The sequence below is a fragment of the Syngnathoides biaculeatus genome, chromosome 23 (assembly GCF_019802595.1).
Source record: "Syngnathoides biaculeatus isolate LvHL_M chromosome 23, ASM1980259v1, whole genome shotgun sequence".
Taxonomy (NCBI): domain Eukaryota; kingdom Metazoa; phylum Chordata; class Actinopteri; order Syngnathiformes; family Syngnathidae; genus Syngnathoides; species Syngnathoides biaculeatus.
This window is the reverse complement of record NC_084662.1, coordinates 9,012,806-9,038,663: the sequence shown is the minus strand read 5'-3', so window position 1 is coordinate 9,038,663 and position 25,858 is coordinate 9,012,806. Positions and strand designations below refer to the sequence as shown.

Sequence of the window (25,858 nt, the reverse complement as noted above, 5' to 3'; positions counted from 1 at the left end):
ACTTCCTTCCCATCTCCGCTCATGCCCGACGCGTGCTCCCGTCCTTCCGCAGCGACCGAAAATGAAGAAGTTCAACATCAGGAAGGTGTTGGACGGCTTGAAAGAGGCGTCCTCCTCCTCCTCCTCGTCCTCCTCCACCCACTCCTCCGCCAACCCGTCGGTCCAAGTGGGCCTGCAGGAGAACCACCTGCTCCAGGAGCACCTCCAGTCCGAGCATTTCCAGCTCTGTAAGGTAAAAGGAGATTGTGTTCGGCGTGGGTGGGGGGCTGTGTCGTCGGCGTGTGACCGTTGTCGGCACGGAACCGGAGTGGGGGCCCGGGTTGGTGTGAGATGTACAAAAATGATGTTTCTCGCAACAGTTACTGTGAGATTTGAAGAATTCCACACGGGAGGTAGGAGGGGGCTGGCAAACCCACTTGGCCTACGTGCTTTTGGTTTCCCACCCCTGTCACAGGAAATTAAAAGCAATGTAAGTTGCCGGCATTGCAATTCGCCCCCCCCCCCCTCCGCCCCCTTTCTCGCTGCTGCTCATTTACATAAAAACACAACATTGTGGGCTCCCATGTTGTTTTTTGCATCAGCGTTCCGAGTGCACGAGGTTTAAACGAAATATGTATATACATTTATTTTTTTTTTTGGAGGAGGGGGGGGGGCTTAATATGTCATATTAGAGGGGATGGGCCGCGCTGATCCGCTCTTGCATAATCAGCTTGCTTTCGGATTAGCAGAACGGTGGAGAATGGGACATCACTGGAACTGAGTGCACGCACTTTACCCCCACATCATTGATCCGTTTTGGGGGCAGGGAGGGGGGCTGACGGCGCCCTGAAGTGAGTCCTCTTAGTGGAATTGGCGGAAAGAAAGTATCCCCCCCCCAGTAACCCACCCGCAACTCCACAAACGCAAGCACGTGGATGGGGTTAATAATGCAGCATGCGCCCCGCGCGCTCCGTTTTGTCCCGTTGAGCGTTGGCAGGAGATGTGGTTGTTTACACGAAGCTTTACGCGTCTTGAGGGGTGACGGCGAAGTGACCCACCAAAGTGGCTGCGCTGTTGAACTCCGCAGTCTCCGCTTGGCTGTGGCGGCCCCTTTTCTCGCTTCTGTTATAAAGTATGACACGAGGTCGCTAATTTTAGCCGTCCTCAGGCATGTAAATACAGGAAGACCGAGCAGTCTTCCATTGTTATTGTTTGTCAGAGTGAATCAGTCCTTCACGGTCTCCACTTTGCTGCGGCGGTCGGTACTCTTGTGCCCTTTAGCTAACTCGCTACTGTGGACGTTCATCGACAGGGAACACACTGTGTACTCCTCGCTGACATATTCATTCTTCAAGTACGTTTTCGCCCAGCTTGTCTGTGAAATTCAGGCGTGTAAACCACCGTAATGACTCGTGCGTCACCCGTAGATGGCGACGTTTTGTTGCTTTGGATTTGAAGTCATCACAGCTTTTGAGTAGAAGATAAATATGAGGTGGAAACGAGCAGGTTTAGCCATCGAACGCTCTAAAATGTATATGTACGGTAGAAACACATCGTGCATTGCAGTAAGTCGTCAAAATTCTGTGTTGCGACATTGGAAACGATGACGAACACCCTCATCAACCACTGACTTTAAACTCACTGATTCAGTGTTGCTTACGGCCCGTTTCATATTTCATATACAGTAGTTGTCTATCTGTACATTACTTATTTTGACATAAGAAGCATTTCTCTCTCTCTCCCCACATATATTCTATATATATGTATACATTGACATTGTGATTGACATGTTTCATCTCGCAAAAATCAGTTTTTCTCCACTTTTTTTAAATCAGAAACTGTTTTCTTTCTCCTAAAAAAAAATGGGAAAAAGGCGCATCACAAATCTTTTTCTTTTCGATTCAAAGAAAATGCATACTTTCGTTGTGCAAGCTGTGTGCATATGTCACATAGCACTACTGTATTTCAGTGGATCGGGCAAAAAAAAAAAAATGGCTGGCAGTACGGCCAACTCCGCTTTGAAAAGCAGCGAATGAGTTAATTTTCCCTTTGCTGAACTTCATCCGCACGTTCATAGGTCAACACAAACATCTGTTGTTGTTGTTGTTTGTTAGCGTGCTGGTCCTCCGTAGCGTCCACTCGGCTGCACCGGTAACCGCGACCGTTTTTATTGCTGTCCTTCGTCTCCTCTCAAACAAATGAAAAAAAAAAAAAGAAAACGCGAGCAAATACACGGGACCCTCGTCCTCCTCCGGCCTTGTTTGCTGCCGTGTCTCGTCTTGGCAGATGCTTTGCATTCGGTTTCCTGCGCCCCTGTTTTGAAGTAGAAGTATTTCTTGCAACGCTATTTTATTTTTGTTGCTCTCGGGCTTTATGATCCACGTGTGTAAATGACAAGGCGTATATTACAGTTTGTGTTTATGAATGAATAAGCATGACCTGTATGTGAAATGATGGAGGGCGTGTCTGTGAATTGTTGTGGACTTTAAGTACGTGGATGGATAGACGTGTACATTCTCCGTATATGTGACTGAGACTGACATTTGCATTATGTAAATTATGTGAAGTTATGAATGTACCGGTGGTACTAGAATGAGAATGGCTCGAGGAAGCGGTACAAAAGTATCAATTGGAATATCCTTCGCTTAGTATGACGCAGTGCAGTTCCCTGCCAGCTCAAACTGTGATGATGAAAATGTTTCATAAATACTCCGCCACCTGTATGATCCGCAACAGCCGCCATTCACGTCTGCAGGTAGGCGTACCTAATGTTGCGTCCGAGGCGTGCGGTTCACACCGCGGGTCTGTTGCGAGGACGCCACGTGTCCGTGGCGCACCGGCGCGCCTCTTACGCAACGCCCTTTACCGTCTGCCGCTGAGCAAACAAACACGGGCCGGATGACTGATGTTAGAAAGCCACGGCCGCGCACCTTAAGGCGTGCGGTGTGGGGTAAAACAAAGCAAAACAAAACACAGAAAAAAACAAAACAAAACAAGTAAAATCTCCGCATTTGTTGCAGATTTGGTGTATCTTCAGACTTAATCACGACTTCATGTGGGAGGCGGTGACTGAGAGGAAAAACAAGATTAAAAATATGAGACTAGCGATAGAGGAGAAATCTTAAAATAGGTCCGCGATTATGAAAGCATCCCAAATAGCGAAGCCAAATATCCATGTGACAAAACGTTCCCCGCACCCTAATTGCTAAGTAGGGATTTAAACGTTCCTGATCCAGTCGCGATAAAGAAGCCGGACAATTTTACAGACACACACTGATCAAAATACACTTGAAACTATTTTTAAAAAATCAAATCAAAGTCCAAAACCCAAAACACTTCTCTTCAAAACTCATATTACTGAACCTAGTTCTCCAAACGAGAGGCAAAGAGTGCTTGCTTCAAGCCCCACCGGTTAACGCAAATGATGCGTAACAGGTGTAGACGGACAATATAACAGTGCTAACGGGCAAATATTCTTTATCCTCTGTGAAAAGTGACGAATATTACTACTCCACTGAGAAACTGAGACCATCTTTATGTAGAGTATGGATTAAACTCATCTCTCAATGCTCCATTGTATATTAGGATGTGTACTTTACGAAACCCATATAAATAAAGAACTTTGGTTATTGGTATATCAGCTCAATGCATCATGAGATGTAGTGCTTCTCTCGTAACCGCTGGTTTTTCACTAAAGTGTTCTCTGGCTAATTTACCAGTCGATCTACGTTCCTACCCTCACTTATGGGCATGAGCTGTGGGTTGTGACCGAAAGAACAAGATCCCGGATACAAGCGGCCGAAATGAGTTTCCTCCACAGGGTGTCAGGGCTCTCCCTAAGAGATAAGGTGCGAATCTCGGTCGTCTGGGAGGGGCTCAGTGTCGAGCCGCTGCTCCTCCGCATTGAGAGGAGCCAGATGAGGCGCCTGGGGCATCTGATTCGGATGCCTCCCGAACGCCTCCCTGGTGAGGTGATCCGGGCACGTCCCACCGGAAAGAGACCCCGAGGACGACCCAGGACACGCTGGAGAGACTACGTCTCTCGCCTGGCTTGGGAACACCTCGGGATCCATCCGGAAAAGCTGGAAGAAGTGGCTGGGGAAAGGGTAGTCTGGGTATCCCTGCTGAAGCTACTTCCCCCGCGACCCGATCCGGAAAAGCGCTAGATAATGAATGGATGTTCTCCGGCTATTTCTGGGCAGTAGGGATCAAGTGTTTGGGCATACATCGATGGCACAATGTAGTGGGTATCCTAGCCTGTTCTCACTCTACATTCGAACAGCATTCCAAAATGGCGACGTGACTATTTCGAGCGGATAGCGAGCGATTCGGAGCGCAGCCATTGGCTTTTCCACTTCCACATCCATCTGCTGTGTTTGTTTACCCCGAGCAGGTGCGCGGTACCATTTCCCAAAAGTAACGCCGCAGCTGTCGACCGCTAATTGAAACTCTGCCGTCTCCGCGCAGACCGTCCGTCATGGCTTCCCGCACCAGCCGTCGTCCATGGCCTTCGACCCGGTGCAGAAGATCCTGGCCGTCGGCACGCAGAGCGGAGCCCTCAGATTGTATCCTTTCCGAGCGGTCCCTGGTTTAGTACTCGCGGATCCCCCGCATCCCACTGGGAACTGGCGCTTGGGTAAGTGCAGTTTTCGCTTGTGTGCTATGTGCGGTTTTTGCCTAGAGTTTAGGACTGCCCCACTTTTAGCCTGGTGTAGTTAGCATAACAACCTGAGATTTCCAGATCCAGAATTTGGTATATTTTGAATCAGCACTTTTACTTTTACCTGTCTTGTGTACACATATAACTTATAATTCAGCACAAAGTCCGAGTACACGTGCCACACGAGTGTCAAAAAGTTTGCGAAAGTAGCGCATGAGCAGATCGCGGTGGCGAATAGCGACGACAGCTTGCGGGCAAACGTCGCCGCGGGGAGTCGTCCGGCTTTAGAGGACTTCGGCGCGCTCGCTCCTGTCAGGCCGCTTTTACAGGTCCTCCGTGTGTTCCCTTGCCTGTCTAACAATGGCGCCAGCTCATTAGCGTGGCCGAGAGCTGCCGGCTTGGCCGTTTCCCTCGCGGCCGCTCGCTGGCTTCGACTCAGCCTCGCTCACCTGCGATGGGAAGGTTTGCAAATAAACCCGCGAGATCAAAATCAAATCGATGACAGTAGGCATCAATTTTTCACGTTTTTTTTTTTTTTTAACGTTCGTGGTCGGGCCTGGTCCCTGTCCCCCTGAAAATGCGAATAAGCCTCCAAGAACAGCTAAACTTTATTTGGGGTTCACCAAAGGCCCTTAAATAGTGCCACGTATGTGCTGACTCCCATTTGAATGTGATTGCTTGATTAAGAACGCAACCATTCCCTCTAATAAGAGGGTGTGCACACATGTGCAACCACGTTTTTTTTTTTTTCATGTTACTTCCTCGCTGGTAGATGTCAGACTTTGTAAATTGAGTCGTACATGTCCTGACATGAAAGAAATTATTCATCTTGGTACAATTTTTCTATGACACAAAGCAGGGGTGTTTAGACTTTTTCTATCCACTGTATTTGACGGGACAAAAACGCTTTGTGTGTTTGTGAAAGGGTTTCTTTCCCACAGTCCCTCAGTCGAAACCGTTGCCTTTGAAATGAACCCGAGGGGAAGTATCTTGATTTTGACTGATCGACGGCTCAGACAAAAGTCTTATCGGACTCAAGGTCAACTGGGAGTCGTGCGTCTCGTCGTTGCTCATTCGATGGCGGCGATAGCGGCGCTGTGCGCGCAAACGGAGCCGAAATAGAGACGTCGGTTCCATGTTGCCGGAAAGGGGGTGGGGGGGGGGGGGGCAGGACCATCCACCACTGGATTTTTTTTTTTTTTAACCAATTAGATTTTAGCCTCTATGTGTTGCCATGCCACGCTAAATATAATCTGCCCAAGGCCTCCGTAATCCAAAATCCTAGCCAATATAACTTCAACTATCCATCCATCCATCCATCCATTTTCCAAGATGCTTATCCTCATGAGGGTCACGGTAGCGCTAGAGCCAATCCTAGCTGTCATCGGGCTAAAACTGAGCAATAGGGGTCCCAGGATTGACTCCTGGGGAACACCACTGCTTAGTGTTTTTTTTATTTGTGAACACATCTAGCCATCCATCCATCCATCCATTTTTTTTCAATCATCTTATCCTCATGAGGGTCGCGGGGAGTGCGAGAGCCCATCCCAGCTGTCATCGGGCTCAGACTGAGCAACAAGGGTCCCGGGATTGACTCCTGGGGAACACCACTCCTCAGTGTCTTTTTATTTTGGATTATGTCCCCTTTTGACGGCCCGGGTACCAAATGCACTGGGTCGGCGCGCACCGATTTGGATGTTCTTCCTCAAGTTTTGGCAGAGTTTAGCTGATGACAAACCGGGTGGTGCTCGCGTTTCTCCGGGGGTCTTTTTTTTTTGTGTGTGTCGTGTGTTTGGCCGGACTGCCAGGATATTTGGCGGCACCCCCCCACCCCCCTGCGGGGAATTACAGGAAGTGGCGGTTCAAGGGCCTCGGGCTGGCACCGCGGCAGAGCGCTGAGTATTACAGCAGGAACAGGAGGTGTGTGTGTCAACTCGTGTGCATGTATTATCAGCGGAGACCGGCCGATCCCCCACACCCAAACCCCGGAGCCATAAAACCCATCACATCTCCCGTGATCCCATCCCAGAAGTGTCCCGTGTTTGATGACCGGTGCTTCTCCCTCCTGCGTCGGGCTGAAAAAGACGACATTGCCCCGTAGGTGTTGTCTGAAGGAAGGAAAGGAAGGGTAATCCCTCCATCCCTCCCTCCATCCGTCCCTCGCTTGAGGATCGAATACCCAAGAATAGAATTCCAATTGATCCGGATGTGGTCGCACTTTTAGACAGACCCAAGTGTGGTCCCGAAACCCGTTCGCTGCCATTGACGGCCGTTGACGTCAAATATCCACGTTAACATGGCGGACGAGCAGTGATCAAACGTTTATAATTGCATAATTCAGTTTTTCACCGACGCCTTGAAAAAATTGGTTTCCTAAGTAAGCGGTTTATGATTTACGCCGCGCATCCAGACGGATGTTCACATCATGAATGAAGAGATTGATACATATTTTAATCCCGCATGAAATATCCCTGATAAATGGCTGAATGTGATTGGGCACGCATATATATATATATATATATAATTTTTTTTTTTTACATTTTTTTGCATGGAAAACGTTTTCATTTTGTCTTGGGACGACGCCATTTCGCTGGTGGCAGCAACGTAATACACACACACATACACGTGCACACTTAGATATACGCACAGAACAAAAAGTGACAACCAAGACACAACTCAATAGATCAAATTGTCGCTCGCAGTTATTTGATCAGCGCCGATCCGCTTGGGCGTATCTGGAGTTCGGTTTGGCACGTTTACTTTTCAGGGCCGAAGGCTGAGCTCACGCATGCGCGTCCGGATGGATCAAACATTGGCGACGGCTAATTTGCGATGATTGCAATTAGCCGTGGCGGCGACTTGCAGAAACGAGGTTAGGGAACGTGTCAAGCTACTTTTCCGCTTTGTCGCCGATTAACTGCGTGCTAAACACCGAGGGCCTCGGATTCGCCCCGTTCGCTCTTCGTATTGACAGTAACGGATGACAAGCAAATCACAATACAATTGTTACTTCTTCCACTATTCCACAATAAATCATGCAATTGTACAATCAATGAAAATTTGGATTACAATTGATTAATTTACACTTGCCGGCTGAACTGTTTGCAGATTTTTGTTTAATTGTTTTCCCATTATTTTTTCATTAATAAAAAAAAAAACCAAACTTTTTTTTTTTAATTAACGGTTTATCTTTATCTACACTTATTTGAGAATTTGTGGGGTTTTATATTAGATTAATATTTTTCATTGCAAATATAATGACCTTTGCAGTCTGGTTTGGCCCCTTTGTCCACAAATAATGACAGTATTGCAAATGTATTTTCAAACTATCAACAGCCAACCCCCCGGGTATGTCCTGGTTGCAGTTTTTCGGGGGTCGTAGATTTTGTCACAACACTGACAAATATGTATCTAGGCTAGCATGTTTAATCAACCGCTTTTCCCTTCTGTTACGCTTGTTCATTTATAATGGCTGACTTTAGCAAGGATCCTTCGCTGTATCGTGGCCGTGGTCTGTTTTGCGCCAGTCTCGGTGCCGTATAATGCGTAAATCCACACTGACTGGCTGACTGGGAACTTTGGCTTTACTGATCAGCTAATTAGCATTAGCTAAGATTCTAGCCAGCAGTAGTTACCAAGCTATCGTCATTCATTTTCCAGGGTGTATTGAATGATTCTTGCACAACTTTATTCAACTCATCTCCTGCCGTTGGAGTCTGCCATTAATACCCGTCCAATCAGGCGTGGACATCGAACGGCCCGCAAAAAGGATCTATAAAAAAAAATACAAATAAATTAAATGAAAAATAAATTAAAAATACATCTGGCAGCGCTACTGATTCTGAAGCCCCCTTGGAGATTAGCTTAGCATGGCAAAACATAGAGGCTAGAATTTGATCGGTCAAAAACAAATCCAACATCTCGATGTACTGAAAGCAGTGCAGCAACCGACTGTTGGGTGTAAATGATTACAATTCCTTCGAGCACATTAGAATTGAGGGTATTAATGTTTGTCAGTGATTCTGGGAGCGTTTCGGCCCAGGTCTTGTTGAAGTTGACCGCTCACTGCTGAGTAGGATTCGCACGTGTGTGTGTTTCAGCAGCGACTTAATCAAAGCGTCGTTCATGCTTTTCCCCGTGCGCGATCTCTGTTCCTCCACTTCTCATAAGAGGGAAAACAAATTGTGCCGCATCAGTGCCGCAACAATTTAGCCGCCGCTGCTTTAGCAGCCGTCGCGTCTGCTGACAGCCTTGTCCGCTAAAGTCCCTTAACTCCGACAAACGGGCCAAATAGGACGGCGGTCTGCACTTGTCTTCCACCAGTCCGGTTCTGCTTCATGTCTGCAAGAGGCCCGGGCCTCGCGCACACTTAAGCGAGACATATGACTTCTGAAAAGTACTTACTGGGCCCTTAATGAAAAGATCCGTGAGACTATTAGCCTTAATCCGAGTGAACGTCGTGCGCTCGCGCAGCTGGCGGACTTCACGTGAGTCATCGTAATTCGGGATGCCACGTGGCGTTCCGGCTCAGGGGCGACTAATTTCTTCAGAGGAAAAAAAAAAAAAAAGAAAAAAAATCATCATGACCTCATTCAAGGTTATCGATGAGGGCTGCCGCCGGGAGCGAGTACTCGATAGGGATTGTTCCGGAATTACTGTAGTTTTTGAGGCTTGTTTGACAGGCAATGTTTCAATTTCAACAATGTGAAAAAATGTTTTATTTTACCCCCCCCCCCCACTCTATACATTATGGTGTCAACTGTATTCTCTCAGAGACCTTTGTTCATTGTCTATGTTGTTGAAGGTAAAGGACAAAAAGGTCACAAAAGGATGCGCAACCACTGCTTCGGCTTCAGCCGCAGCGTCGATCGGCTCGCTGGTGCGGACCGCCTCCTTTCTTATCGATGACAGTTCATGACTCGATATCGATGAGAATCAGAAAATCGGCACCACCAAATCGGAGACCGTGGTCCTCAGTCGGAAAAGGGTGGCGTGCCCTCTCCAGGTCGGGGATGAGATCCTCCCCCAAGCGGAGGAGTTCCAAGTATCTTGGGGTCTGGTTCACAAGTGAGGGAAGAATGGAGCGGGAGATCGACAGACGGATCGGTGTAGCATCTGCAGTGATGCGGACTTTGTTGTGGTAAAGAGGAAGTTAAGTCGAAAGGCAAAGCTCTCAATTTACCAGTCGATCTACGTTCCTACCCTCACCTATGGGCACGAGCTGTGGGTCGTAACTTAAAGATCCTGGCGGAAATGAGTTTCCTCCGCAGGGTGTCTGGGCTCTCCCTTAGCGATAGGGTGAGAAGCTCGGTCATCAGGGAGGGGCTCAGTGTCGAGCCGCTGCTCCTCCGCATTGAGAGGAGCCAGATGAGGTGGCAGGGGCATCTGGTCCAGATGCCTCCCGAACGCCTCCCTGGTGAGGTGTTCCGGGTATGTCCCACTGGAAAGAGACTCAGAGGACGACCCAGGACACGCTGGAGAGACAGTCTCTCGGCTGGCCTGGGAACACCAGAGCTGGAAGAAGTGGCCAGGGAAAGGAAAGCCTGGGTATCCCTGCTGAAACTACTTCCCCCGTGACCTGACCCGGAGAAGCGGTAGAGAATGGATGGATGGATGGATGGATGTTGTCATATAAGGTAACGGTTCGAACGCACTGTGACTTCTTCGCTGTCAATTTCCCAACGTGAGCTGCCATGCCTTTCCGCCACCGTTCATCTCCACATGTTGGAGGTCTTTAGACTTGTATTGATTAGAAATGCGAGAGATTGGACCCCCTGACCCATCCCCCCTTGAAGAACATTAGCTTTCTTTTCCACTGTTGGATGATCCACATTGTTGTCTGCTCTGTAAGAATCCCACGACCATACTGTGGACGAGTCTCAAGTCCACTGAATTTTCTACCTGAGCCTTCAGCAGGGACTCGCTCAACTCACTACACCTCAGTCATAGAAAACATTTATTTGATTGCAGCTCCACTTCACTCATTAAGAAATGTTAACATTCCCGTTGTAAAGGTTGGTCAATGCTTCCGATGGTGTTCGGGTCAGCAGCGATGTCCTTGCGATCCGCGACCGTCCACCACTAAGCAGGTAACATCGATACCTTCTTGCCTCGCCAATGAAAAAAGCTTCACATTACGCCGGCTTTTTAATTTAGCGCGAGGCTAATCATACACGACAGCGACACTGAACTTCACTACGCTGAATCAATAAAAATGCAACCTTTAATTACCTTGGCTATGCACACAGACAGCGGTGACATCTGAGCCTCAACGTTTGGAAATATAATTCCCAGGAAGACGATACGGGCCCAGCGGAAAAAACCTCGGAAGTGTTAGCCGAATCCGATGTGTAGCCTGATATAAAGTTAACTTCAATTTTCTTTGGGGGGGGGGGGGATGCACGCGAAATATCCAATTACACGACAATTGCGCCATATTTTGCTCATTGGAGTACGAAGAAAACACCATTTACATATAACAAGTGTTAACGTAAAACTGAAGGTAGCCCGGAACCACTTTTGGCAGTACAACCCCCACACGCAAAACAGTTGTAGCCAATTAAATTTGAAACATGGAGCAGGACGCGGGACTCATCTTTCACAATTAATCAAACGTCTTCCCATTCTGGTGATTGACTTATCAATCTGTCCTCTAATTGTCTCGGCAACTATTAAAACGACACAGCTAATTAGAGACGGGCCTCGTTAGCCTGCGTCATTAAGACAGAAATGAGCCATCCTTCGCTCATCAATGTTTTTGTTTTCTTGCCCCAAGTATTTTTAGGCTTTTGCAGTCCCATTGTTACGCTCCCATCTTCGCGTGTCGTTCAAAAAAAAAAAAAAAAAAAAAAGGTGCTATGCTAACTTTCGTCATTATATGCGATCCGCCCAGGTGAAACATTTGATTTTGGCAGCCATTTTTCATCCCTCAAAGTAGCTCCGGACGCGACTGTTCCGCTTCCTTGCCTTTTCATATCTTTTCGGAATATTCGCTAGAACCTCGCACCGCCGCGCACTTACCTTCCTTCGCTTAGGGCTTGCTATTACTTTTCCTCATGTTCCTCTAAACAACCCCAGCTGGAGAATATTAGCGTCCGCGTCTGCAGTCGCTAACGCGTCCGGACAGCCGGCCTGGCCATGTGGATAATGTTGCTTTCAGGCATTCCGTTGAGCACACACTATCGCTTGATATTTGGCTTTTTCCTACCCAAAAAATAAATAAATATATATTTTTTAACTCATTTTAACTTCACCAAATAGCCTCGAGTGGCGACAAGTAAGGACTGTACTCATATTAGCGTGCGTGTAGGCAAAAGAGGTAAGATGTTTATCATGATATCTTAAAATCATGTAAATCATATTGCTACATAAATTTTACCTTTTTGCCTGCAGGTCAACACAGCCGTTATGCTATCTTGTTAACGTTAACTCCTCCGAGCCTGCTATCATACATTTATTTCCTTCGTCCCTTATTTACGACCACCTTTTATGACACCGTTGTTGTTTTATGTCGGAACCAGACGCTCACACTTAAAGGCCCTTTCCGCTGCGCTAGTTAGCGCTTAGCTGTCACCAACAATAATTAAGCTACGTCATATTTACAGTTTGCCAATAAAATCAAGACTGCGGAGCGGTTTTCTCACTAGTGACAGAAAGACTTAAGGCAGAATCTAGACAGAACAGTATGGCTGTCAGATCTGCAGATTAGCGTTACCGCTTAATAAACACACTTCACGAGGTAGCAGACAGTGTGATAGTTACTGTAGGCAGAAAAGAAAATGACCTACGTACGATCATAAAAAAGATGGCTGTTTTTAATTCTTTTGTAAAACCTCTCCTAACTGTTGTAGTTGATAAAAAGATGCCATAATGAAAACTGTAAAAACAGTTATTGGGTTCGGGTTAGCGGGTAAGATTAGCGCCGTTGTTTTCAAACTAGGGGCTGCGGCGTCATGATGAGGTCGGGGGGATTGTTCCAACCTCGATCCCGGTTTACAATTGACAACGCCCCCCCCCCAACCCGCTTCCAAATTCCAACGTTTACAGTTAATTCCTAGATGATTATAGTCGTCTTCGCAGGTACGTTTATGGCTGGTTAACCGAGGTTTATGGCTAGAATTAGCTGCTAGGATGGGTTACCCCACACATCCTGTAAGACTGTTTGGAGAAAATATAACTTTAACTTGCCCACTTTTAGCTTTTGGAGAATAAAATGAAAGGTTCCCAGTACGATCAAACCATATCAACCCGCTTCCAAATTCCAAAGTTTACGGTTAGTTCCTAGAAGATTATAGTCATCTTCAGAGGTACGTTTACGGCTGGCTAGCCTAGGTTTTGGCTAGGGTTAGCATGTAGGATGGGTTAGCCCACACATCCTGTAAGACTGTTTGGAGAAAATATAACTTTAGCTTGCCCGCTTTTAGCTTTGGAGAAGAAAATTTGAGGTTCCCAGGACTATCAAACCATACCTACAATGCGTATGGCGCTTCTGCAGACGTTTTTGGGACACCAAATGTGCTTCAATTTTCAATCCAGTGTACTTTGTCGCTCGAGCGTTTGCTTAGAACTGAAATGCGTTCAGTTTGCTCCCTTGACTGACAAGTCTGCCGCGGATCCTCGGGGGAGATCCTCCTCTGAGGACAGCATCACATGTAAGATTCCCCCACTTCCCCCCGTCCACACCCCTCGAGTGTGGGCGAGAGTGGGAAGTGGAGATACCACCGGCCTGCCCTTAAGGATGCCGGCTGCCGGCCTGCGTGGATGGCATTTTGTTATGAACTTTTACTTGAGTGCGTCCAAGTGGCCTTTCGCCGGCTTGGCTGCGGTCGGGGCTGTGATTCTACCCCTGATTTGGCACTTAGCGCCGCCTGTCGAGTACAGCGACGCGAGTCTTGACGTGCGGCCTCTTCCCTGCTGGTTAAACCCTTCATATGCACACACTCCGCTGGCTGCCCTCAAATCTGCCATCATGCCAAGACCCCTGTAGGGAAAGCACTCATGTGTCCCACGACGGTATGACTCAGCCTTTAATGCCTTGCCACATGGCTGACATACACAAAGCCCCTCCCCCATTGCAGCCTGTTGGTATTTCCGTGTGTTTGCGTGTGATATATGCATATGACCGTGTTTAGGTCCAGAACAAAACTGGCCCGAGGGCTGTTTTTGCCTTTCTGTCCCATCCAAGCACGGTGCGGCGGTGTTGCGAAGGAGGTTGGGGATGGACTGTGAGGGATGAGGGGCTAAAGGTTCGAGGCAGACAATTCTGGACTCGGAGAGACATGTGGGGGGAGGAGTGTTTGTGACAAGGGAGTTATATTTATGTTTGTTCCCAGACAAAGTGTTGCAGTAAATCATTTCTCTTTTTTTTTTCCGACGTGGACTTTGCCAGACTCAGCAGGAGGAGGACGAGGGGGGGTTCTGCGGTCGTCTGCACCTTTTGAATAGCATTGAGCGGTGGGCAGGTTAGTATCGTGACAAATATTATACAGGAAGTGTTTGGGCCTCTTACCAAAGACGTGTCCTTGGTTTGTCATTGTAAGAAGGGTTTGGGTGAGTGACTTTAGGGATCATGGTACCAGGAAGTGTCGAGTAAGATAGCTTGGGGCTTATTAGTGCTAACACTTGGGGTAGGGTGCGAGCTAATTGACTCGTACTCATGATTTCATGACTGACCGTCTGTCGCTAGTTTTGCTGCGATTTGAAATTTGAACCGCAGGTTTGCGGGATCGCTAGTAATAGTGTGGAATAGGCCTTGAGGTCAGTTAGTAGAGTTTGGTCTGGGTACCTCATGGTTGAGATGAGGAGGGAGGGATGGTTACCAACGGTGTATTCCGAGCTTCCCATCTGGCGCGGCAAAATCCAAAACCTGACGTCAGGCATAAAGCAAGTTGAGAAAAGTGAAGAGGAGGAAAATTAATTCAAACGGCAGCGAAGAAGCGCAGCCAGAAGCCACCGTGTGACTCAGTGTTATGCGTGGGCGGGGTTTGCAGAATTTGGAAGCCGAGCGATTGGCTGCACACCCAACTGGAATCGGGAGCAACGAAGCTCCCGAACGGTCCCCATTTCTCGTATGTGACTCATAACAATGGCAGCCTCGGAAGGGAAAGGGGGATAACCTTGCAGCTTTTCCCGCGGCCGCTTTGATTTTGCCTCCGAAGCAGCTAATTTGCTTGATAAGCCACAAGCCCTCGCTATCTCGCACACACCAGCGGATGTGAGTGATGAGCACGCTGGCGCGCGAGGTCTCGGCTAGCCGCGCCACCGGGCCCCCATTAAGTCTTGATTGGCTTCTATTGGCCTGATTTCTCTCGCCGTCCGCCGCCTGGCAATGCTCTCGCTTGCGCGTTAAATCGCGGGTCTCGTTGATTGCCGATAAAATGACGAGTGAGGACAACGGCGGGCACGTTCAACTCTCGCTGCCTTTAGCATCCGGAGGGCTACCTCTTTGTGTTAGTTCGTCTCTTGACGCGCCGAGACACACGTTCTTGCGATGCGCTTCTGTGCTGCAGCGAAAGGATTTTACGTCGGTCTCACTCGTAAATTGACATTGCGGAGACACTTCCAGCCTCCGTATCACGCCGCGTCCCCGGCTCTCGGCACGCTCATCAGCAGCCGGTCCCGGTGCTCATTTTTAGAAACTGTTGCTGCAGTGATATGAATTTTTAATGGCCTATGCCATCGGAGCAAGCCGTGTTCAGCGGTGTTTAGTGTGCGTACTGTCAGCGCCTTTGAGAGTGTTCAGGTAGAGGAATTGCCATTATGCGGAGAAACGTTTGCATTGTGTCAGCATATCGCGCGCTAGCGTCTGTTTCCATTTGCGTCTGGACACGAGTTTTTTATGTTTGCTCGCGATGATTGGACGCTAATGCGACGCGACAGCGCTTCGCCTCTGACACGCTTCCCCGAAATCATTTTTGAATAAGACCTGTTGGGCCGCGATTCCCAGAGGTCTCTCTGTTAATGCTTCCGCGGCGTTTCTTCAAAGCGAATTTGTTGCCCGTTCGCCGACACCAAAGAATGTTAAACTATTCCGGTGATGTGCAGAATCGTACCTTCACCTGTTACTGTACTTCCATCTTATACTCATACTCAAATGGACAAGAATTTTCCCAACAAAAGTGTATATATATATTCTTCAAGTCTAACGACCTTGAATGCAACTCTTCCTCCAAGCTTTGTTGACAAACTGTACAACGTCGGGCGACTGAGTTTCCACAGCTCATCCTTAAATTCCCATCATCCTTTGTCCTTTTAATCAAGGAACTACTGCCCATTCTCAATTCCGAACATTGTCCATCGCGGCCATCTTCCGCGCTCCCGCACGAAGCGCCCGTCATTGAAACTCTTATCAGACGACACGTTATCTGTGCGATGGAACCCGGCGAAAGAATTGGACGTCAAACACAGCGGAAAATTGCAAATAAATCGAATGCGTCGGTGAGCGCCTCGCATTTGCATCTCTATCTCATTTTATTTGCCGACGACTCGGCAAAACGCGCGCACCCCAGCCAGGATTTTAATACGCGGGCGTGTTTTAGTTGTGAGGCGTCCCAAGAGTACCGACTGATGAAGTTAGCCGCGGAGCGCGTTGTCATCCTGTGACGCTAACGTCTGATGCTAGCTGCACATTAACTGGGATGAAGGAAATGCAAAATAAAACAATAATAAGATGATCATAATATGAATAACATAATAATAACAGAACAAGCAGAGCAATGCAAAAATACAGGAATATCTTGATTTATCCATTCAGTATTCCCTACTGGAAATGAATTGAACCAGAATTGATTCCAATCCAGTATCACATTTATGAAAGCGTCACTAAACACTCACTCAAGGTAACAGTAATATTAATAATAACAATAATAGTACTTTAAAAACTGTTTAGAAATGAATGTTTACAACCAGGCACAAGAGTTACCTTATCCACACTTGGTGAAATGTAAACATTGCCAAGTGGCTAACTAGCATGGCTAACGTCTGCTCGTTTCCACTCTCCTTACTTCACACGAGGAAGTTCAAAGAATAGCAACTCATTTTCTTATAAATATTTTTGCTGTTCATCTAAATGTTCCACTTTGTTTAGAGCATAGGTGTCAAACTCTGGCCCGCGGGCCAAATTTGGCCCAAAGTGCAATTATATTTGGCCCGCGAGGCAATTTCAAATTAATATTAGAGTATTACACACTTGTTTGGTTCCATATTAATGTTCATTTGTTCAACCTTGGCCTTTGTTTAATTTAAAATTTTGGCCCACTGTGTATATGAATTTGACACCACTGGTTTTAAGAAATTCCGTTTTTTTAGTTCCTTTTTGTGTGCCCTAAACATAATGTATCAAATATTTCGAAATATGTTGTTTAAAAGTTATTTATCCACCTGTTTCCAAATAATACACTTTAGAGCTGTAATTTCAATGTCCTGCTGTCGCAAAATATCAAAATATTGACCCTAATATAAATCAAACATCCCGCAGTGCTTGTGGGACGGATATTTGGATTGATGAAGATGTCAACACGTTGGTTGATTGACTGTCGCAGCTCAAGAACTGGGATGAGTTGTGTAGCTTGTACAAAAAAGAGATCAGGCGGATTGAAAATTATAACGCTTGTTCATAAAAATGCAGGCCGGCGGGGGGAGGGTGGGGGCAATCCTCTTGACTTATATAACCGCCTCTGTAGCGCCGCCGCTGCCGACCCCTCCCCCTTCAAAGTCTGCGTGCGGCGTTTGAAGCCATTACGCGCGCCGCTCTTCCGCATCCTCTCCGTTTTCTCGACCGAAGTGCGACGATCCTCGCAGACGCAGCCGCGTCGCGTCGGCCACGCGCTGACCGACTCGTGCGTCGACGCACGAATGGCTCGGCGCCATCGTTGCCCACCCATAAAAACAGGCCGTAAATTAAGCTAATGCAAGCTAATCAAATTAGAGTTCCGTCCTCGTGGCGGACGGACTGCTTGCTCAAATTTATACGTCGGTCGGAAACCCGTTTTAATCTATGTCTGACCCATGTTAAATAGTTGACATTAAAACATTCGGGTAAAATGAAATCTCAAGTCTCGTTGAGAGTTATGCCATAATTTCACAAATGTATCATTCTGATGTTATTTCAGTGACCGTTGTGCATTTTTCCATTTAGTACCAAATATTCTGTCTTTGCTTTTGTTTCACTTTTCATTTTAGAGACTCTGCAAAGAGAATTCAGAGATGTTTCTAAATCGATGATACATTTGAAAATAATTACTGAATACGTGCAAATACTGACAACTACAAGGTACTCATTAATGTGAGATAGAGTTTAATTTTTTTGTTTTTGTTTTGAGTTTTCCTGATGGTTTTTATTTATTTGTTTGCTTATTTTCTTTTTCGGGTGGGGTGTAGCGGTCTGCTGGCGTGGCCGGCTTAGAACACTTTGCTGTCCGTCGTCGGGGGGGAGGGGGTGATCTAACTGATTTTCGAAGCAGCATGTGGTCATGTGGACTTTGCACTGAGATGGCCACTTTAGAGCGCCTTGTTGTTGCGGCGTGGAAATACTCTTCGCCGAACTGGTTCCGGTCACTGGAGATGGAAAGCAGCTCTATTTTTGCTACTCTAAGTTGAAGCCATTTTTTTTTCTTCATTTGATTGATTTACCACAGTTTTGAAGCCTCCTTATATACGTTTTCATTATTCAAATTTGGCTTTTTTTTTTTTTTTTGACTGTGCTGCGTATTCATTTCCAAGACGTTTATTTTTCAAGGACTCGAGGATTAGAGGATTCCCGCCCGACGAATGATCGCATGGATGACTTGCGTTACTATCCCGTCGCGTATTAATTCTGAAGGGTCTCCGCAGCGGTACTCGCAGGCTTTGCGACAAAGGTGATGCAGAACCGGGCCTTTCTCCGCACGTCTGCTGTCAGTCAAGCGTTCCAGCTGATTGGCACCTTCCAGGTCCGTCTCCTGGAAAGAGGATCACGAGCTTTTTCACGGGTCGGCACGCCGACAGAAAGATTGTCGGCGGCCTAGCATGGCTAATCTGACACGATTTGTTTGATAGCGGAGCCGGCGGCTGCAAAGCGCGCACGCACGGAAAACTCAGGGATGATGAAATATGAGGAGGAATGGAGGTGTTTATGGTTTTGTTTCCAGTAGCGTCGGTCCTAAATCCTCGTTGAACCAGCAAAGAGATCGTCGCGTGCGGGGATGCACTGCAGACCGAACGCGGGTTGTTTGGTAAAAATCAGTGATTATGGAGAGCCATATGGAATTTCATTCGTTTTACTCCCGCCACCAACCACATTTCAACTTATTGGTACATACTTTTAAAATTAATTACCTCGCACCTGTTCTACTTCTTTGCACTGTTCCCCAAATAAAGAGGCCAAGTGTGCCTGCATCAAGCAATTATGTCATGACCAGCTCCATTTGAGTGCAAAACCGACACATTAAACGAGAGTGGCCCCCACCACGGTTGAATTCTTAATAAATTAATCTGTGATATATTGTTTTTGTCCCCATTTTTTTTCAAACCCTGCCTCCCTCCTCAAATTTTGTTTTAAATTCATTATTGTTGCCTTTTTTTCTCCATGGGGACTAAAACTGAAAAAAGTTATTGGTTGCATATTTTGCTCATTAAATAATAATTTGGGGAGTAAAACATTTTATTTAAATGCTGTTGTAATGGCCATCAATTGTCTTTGAACTGACAACACGGGGGATCAGCTGTAAAGCGTTGGCCTCACAGTTCTGAGGACCCGGGTTCAATCCCGGCCCCGCCTGTGTGCAGGTCGCACGTTCTCCCCGCGCCTACGTGGGTTTCCTCCAGACACTCCGGTTTCCTCCCACATCCCAAAAACATGCAACATTAACCGGACACTCTAAATTGCCCCAAGGTGTGATTGCGAGTGCGGCTGTTTGTCTCTATGCGCCCTGCGATTGGCTGGCAACCAATTCAGGGTCCACCCCGCCTCCTGCCCATTGACGGCCGGGATAGGCTGCGGCATTCCCCGTGACCCTTGTGAGGATAAGCGGCAAAGAAAATGGATGGATGTCTTTGAACTTTCTCTAGTTATTGATCACCAAAATGTTCAACCAAACCACATCTGTAATTTCCTCTCATTGAATTTAATGCTCAGATATAATCTCGGGTTTAGGGGAATTATCGTCGATGCTACCGATTTCTAAACCTTCGAACAAGTGTTGCTTTAACAAAACAAGGGAAGAAAACATCATCAAAGCAGCCGTATGATTTTGCACGGAGTGCCGCGCCTCTCAGTGGAATCACTTCCTCCCCCGCATGATCTCGGCGTGCGACTTTGGTAAAGGTTAATTTGGGACGATGATACATCCTCCATAAAATATTTCCCCGTTTGGTATTTTGCATAAAGCCATCTCAATGCACGCGTCGGCTCTGGGTCCCCGCTTTAATTATTTATAGATACAGAGAAATCCATTCAGAAATGTATTTAACTTTATTCTCTTTGTCACTCTTTTGTTTCCAGTCAAGTCATAATCCTAAAAATGATGCTTCCCTTCTTTTTTTTCATCTGTACAATACATACAATGTTTTTTTTTTTTTTCTGGAGATATGTGGACAAAACGCTTTATATTCTAAATTTAGAAATTCCAAGTCAGTCGTTTATTGTATGGAATTTTACAAATTGAAAAACAAAACAAAGTCATCAATTCTGCCGAGAAATGGGATGTAAATATGTCATTATGTATTTAAAACAACCAAAGAACTTTGCCTCCCGCTAGCCTCATGCTAACACATAATGTAAAATGCCATGGACGGGCTAGCAAATACCATCAATACTCTCTAAATTGAGATTTTTGAACACAAACACCGCATCAGCACATGTAAACAGACAATACGGGATTACTCACAGGCATATATTCTTTGTCATCTGCCAAAACGACGAGTATTGCACTTTCCCGACTGATTTAAAGTAGGTGTGAAAGTCTTCTTTTGTTTTTGCGTGTTTTACTGTCACAACGAATGAATCACGATGCAGTTTAATTCTCTGTTCAATTATCTGTTTTATGAAGTACAGATTATGTTGTGTTATTTATTTTTATATGCACCTTAAAAGAAGAATATTTCTTACAAATGTTATCCAATTGAGCCAGATTTGTTTTGTTAGCCAGCTAGCTGGGACTAAATTTTGAAGAATTTGCCGCCGGAGAACGGCAGTAAAACCTGACTTGCCATAAAACACTCCTCGCTCCTCACAACTTAGCCCGGCAAGGTCAGAGCTCGACCGAGCGTCTTGCGTGTTATGAAAATCTCGCCTTGAGAAGATTCCTCTGCGCTCATAGCTTTAATTTATTCTTTCGCGCGCTTCCTCCGCTCTCCTCGCCTCGCGTTCCTTTCCACCTTCCCCTGCCACGTTTTCGTACGTCATCGTTTTGGTGCGGCCACGGGCTGTTTCGCTGACTCAACATCTTCCCTCGTTTTCCTCCGTGCGCCGGCGAGTGAATTTCCAAAACGTCTCCACGGTTTCATTCTCTTCTTTTTCATTCTTTTAACCGACCCCAATCCGTGTGTCCTCGCTTTCTAGGTATTTGCTCTGAATTGGCTGATATTCTACTCCCGTTACTACTACTACTACTGCATCTACATTCCCCCCGACGGCACGGCGGGGGTTACGGTATTTGAAATTGAATTACCATTGGGCCCCCTCGACCCCGCTGGCTCCCACCCATCAAAATATTTCATTATAAAGCTGTAGGTCGAGGAGAACTGCGTGTTTTTTCCGTTAATCTTTACAGGTCAGTGAGAATGACTTAAATATAGTCTTTTTGTAACATTTGATTAGTATTCATGAGAAAGAGCAGCCAGTGATTCACATCATCGTTAAGGGCAAATGTGAGTCATATTGTGGGAAACTAATTTATACGCTATGTTTGATAATATCTTTATGCAGCAATGGGTTCTCTCGCCCCCTTTTCTTGGAAACTCCTTGGAATGGTCGTCGAACTTAGGTAGCATGCTTAGCCCACACTGCATGTCTTGGCAAAAAAAAAAAAAAAAAAAAAAAAAACTTCCGGCATCCCCCATCTGACGAGGATAACTCCCGTAATTTCTGGACTATAAGACGCACCTGATTATAAGGCTCGCCCAGTACATTTCTGAAGGAAAAAACATTTTGTAAATACATAAGCCGCACCTGTGTATAAGCCGCATGTGCCCACATTGAAACATAAGATATGTACAAAGATGGTTCACAGAAAGTTTTCAAAATTGTAATAATATGTTAGCTTTTCTTTCCAAACAGCGCCTGTGACGGGGCAATAACATAGCAGCAATACAATAGTAACACAGGAATAACAGGACTGGGTAAAAAAACATACCGGTAAAAGTCACTGAGACTCGGCAGTAATAAGGTTCAGGCCACCTGCTTTTGTTGCCTCTGTCTTTTTACGTTGCTTCAGTTCTTCCCGCTGCTTTTTCCAGCGTCTCACCATCGATTTATTTATGACGAGTTTACATGCAGCAGCTCGGTTTCCTTCTTTATCGTCCAGCTCGATTGTTTATAACTTGAAAGCTGCGTCATGTGCATTTCTTCTCGCATTTACCATGATGAGGTTTCTGTTCATGCTAATTTTACTCATGCACAAAGCGGAAAGTCACATTAAACTCGTGTCTTCCTCGACGGATATATTCCATCTATCTCACTCTTATCTTTTCTGCTCGAGCGCCCCTGGTGGCCGCTGGAAAAAAATGCATAAATTACCCGCATCCGTGTATAAGCCGCAGAGTTGAAAGCGTGTGACAAAAGCCGCGGCTTATAGCTCGGAAATTACGGTACTTGTAGGATTTTGAGTACGTACAAGCCAGTGTGTTTGCCCAGCTTCAATTCAAAATGGCTGACCTCCTGTTTGAAGTTTGAAGCTAGCTTGTACCTATAAACAAAAAAAAAAAAAAACAGCCAAGCTCGAAAACTCGTAAAGCGAAAGTATCTCTTATGATGTGACCAACCTGAGCAAATTCTCACGAAAAGATGAAAACGTGGCGAGATTTTTGTGCGAGCATTTTCTTGTTTTAGTAGCCTCACGACCCCCCCCCCCCCAAAAAAAAAAAAAACAAGACTGCGCGTCGCAGTGTTTTCCAAAGTGAGTACAGAAGCCGAATCTGCAATGACACGCTCGGCGGCCGCGTGCCGCTTAAATTGTTTGTCTGCGTGATGAATTCAAATGCGTCTGGGGAAATTATTTATACGAACAACTCACAAATCAGAATTTTGCATGTGGCTGCCTTTCGCCTCATTTACATGCGCCGCGCCGCCGTCGCGCGACAGCAACCCCCGCGCCGTCTTCTGCGAACGCAACGCAGATATTCACGAGGGCGGCGCAGACGTCGCTGCTCCTTTCGTGGGCCGTTTATTGACTGCTTGGCCCGACAATCTGGCGCTTTACCGTTGGGAACGGAACCACGTGAGCAGGCACTCGTGGCCCTTTAAGAAGAATGAATGTGTCGATCTGGACTCGGGAGTCAGAAGGATTGTCCCTGCAGAGGATTGTTAGCTTGCCAGCTAGTATCATGCCGTAGTCATTGTTGCTAAGCGACAGCTGCATGCTTGTTTAAAGCTCAGCTTGCGGCATTTTTAACTTTCACTGACGTCGACAAGAAATACTGCATCCTCGCTGACCATTAACGGACAAACACGAGAGGTGGCAAAAGTACTTGCTGTCGAAATTTTTACTCTCCACAACAGGGGGGAAAAATACCTTCTTTGCAAATAAAATTGTTTCCCTCTTTTTTTTTTAGATTATTGACCAGAGGGGGGGGGGGGGGGGGGAATCACATTGTTAAGCGCTAGCTAGCATTGGGACCAAAGTGTTCCCATAGTTTTGCCAACACTGTAAACTGACTTACACACACCCAAGAAACCGAAATTATCCACTAGTAGGGATTGGATTTGGCTAATTATGCCAGAAGCTAGTATTCTTCAGGCTAGCGCGAAACCGGTTAGTTTCCGGTTAGCTTCCTGTACCATTCAAAATAAACCGGACGGAAAAACTACCAGAGAAATGTGTAAATATTATGTGAGGTATACGTTTACGTGCCGTAAAAACAGCGGTTGGCTTCAATAAGCTTTGCTTTGTGCCACTTTGTACCGGATGATGTCGCTTTAAATGCAAAATTAGCTTCAACCGTTTTCCTGATAATCGCCGCCAACCGGCCGAAGAACTGGTTGTCGACGTCGTCAACCTTGCGTTTTCGAGCCGGCAATTTTTGCGACTTCAGGAGCATATGTGAAATATTCCTCGAGTGCCGAGTGGAACCTTCGTATCAAGTACCGTCGGCTTGGGTTTCGTATTGCTCTCAAGAGTTGGGGGGTAAGAGGTTTCTTTTAGCGCGTGACTTGCTCTCCACTGATCGCACCGCCAACACTATCAATACGTCTTGTCAATAAAAAGAAGTATCTCGGGAAATCATCGACCCGGTGGGATCTCTAAATGAATTCTGCAGTTGTCGCCGGTGTGAGTGAATAGATGGAGAATCCGGTCGCCGATGATGTCATTTGCCCAGCGAGGGTGCCGCGGTGGAAAAAGCTGACTCGGAAGGAAGAGTCGCCACGCAGCGCTGCGTGGGTCGGATCTTGCGGGGGGGGGCAGTCAACGTCAGACTCCCTCGGCGGCCTTTAAATTGCATGTAAACATCTGCGGGGGCTGTGGGACGTGTTTGAGGTGGGTCGAGGTGGAGGATGTTTTTTTTTTTGCTCTGTCCATTCGTGACGGGGTTAAATTTTCCCTTTATTTTGGTCTTTCACGTCTGCATTTCTTTTGCCTCACTACAGTCTTTTGAGTCCAGGCCCGAGCAGTCTGTGCCCCCCGGATCAGGTCTCCCCCCCCCCCCCCCCCACGCTGGCAGGCTGATGCGTGTGCGGCTGGCTTTGACGTCACTTCGGTGCCAGCGTCATCGCAGCTTTCAGGCTCGCTCTTTCTCCCACTGTCTCTTCCTCGTTCCTTGGAGATTTTTTTTGTTGTTGTTCCAGTCATTCATCCTTTATCGACCTTTCCTTTCACTGCCTCTCGCTTTTTTTGTCATACCTCCATCGTGGATTGGAACAGATGAGAATTTGGTGATTTCTATGCCTTGATCGATACTACTCATCGATCTGATTCCCTTTTTATTTTTCTTAGCGGTTCTTGTTTGGTGAGAGACATGAAATAATACCGATGATATGATATTCTTCCTCTTATCCTTTCGGCTTGTCCCACCCGGGGTTGTCACAGCGTGTCATCTTTTTCCATCTAAGCCTGTCTCGTGCATCTTCCTCACTAACACCGACAGTCCTAATGTCCTCCCTCACAACCTTTTCTTTGGTCTTCCTCTCCCTCTTTTGCCTTCCACCCTTCTACCAATATCCTCACTCTCTCGCCTCTGGACATGTCCAAACCATCCAAGTCTGCTCTCTCTCTGACCTTGTCTCCAAAACATCCGACTTTGGCTGTCCCTCTTGTGAGCTCATTTCTAATCCTATCCAACCTGTTCACACCAAGCGAGAACCTCAACATCTTCATTTCTGCCACCTCCAGTTCTCCTTCCTGTTGTTTCTTCAGTGCCACCGTCTCTAATCCGTTCATCATGGCCGGCCTCAGACTTTGCCCTTCATCCTGGCGGATCACATAGAACACCAGACACCTTCCGCGAACTATTCCACCCCGCTTGGATGCCGTTTCTTCACTTCCTTCCGATGATATGATATTGATGTCATTAAATCGAAGAAACCGGATTTCTTTCAACGACCGAGTTAGTGGCTTGATCTCAAGACAATAGACCAGTGTTAGATTTATTATTTTATCATGCATTTGTTTGTATCATCCTTGCCCGAATCATTCTCTTTGCGAGCTGCTCTGTGACCTGACTGTGACCCAGCCACATCTCGGGGGTTGATGCACCCCCTTGCTGACTTCAAAGCAGATACTCCTCAAACACCATTGTTGTAAATGTTTATCTTAGTATTTGTCTTTGTGTTGGTATTGCTATCTGTTCCTCCATTTGGTTTTTGATCTTGTGACCCTTTGTTTTGAGAATCTAATAAGAAGGGGGACAATGGTGAGACTGACTGAGAAGCAGGTGTTGGCGTTGCAGCTGGTCAGTCAAACCCGTTTCCCCTCTAGAGCCAAATTGAAGACCTCTCTTGTGCCTTCATTTGCACAATTCATCCAGCGGTTGGGTTTAAACCGAACAACCAGGTTTTTCACGTTTTAAAGACAAAATTGTAGAAAACAC

The 25,858-nt window shown here is 46.6% G+C and overlaps 1 protein-coding gene across 1 annotated transcript in view; it reads left to right on the top strand.

Moving 5' to 3' along the window:
* The window catches only part of LOC133496752 (syntaxin-binding protein 5-like), a 78,077-nt gene that overhangs the window by 2,339 nt on the left and 49,880 nt on the right, over positions 1 to 25,858 (top strand). The window contains 2 exon segments of the mRNA XM_061812692.1: positions 53 to 232; positions 4,447 to 4,544. Coding sequence (XP_061668676.1) covers positions 62 to 232; positions 4,447 to 4,544 — 269 coding nt within the window. The 5' untranslated portion in view covers positions 53 to 61.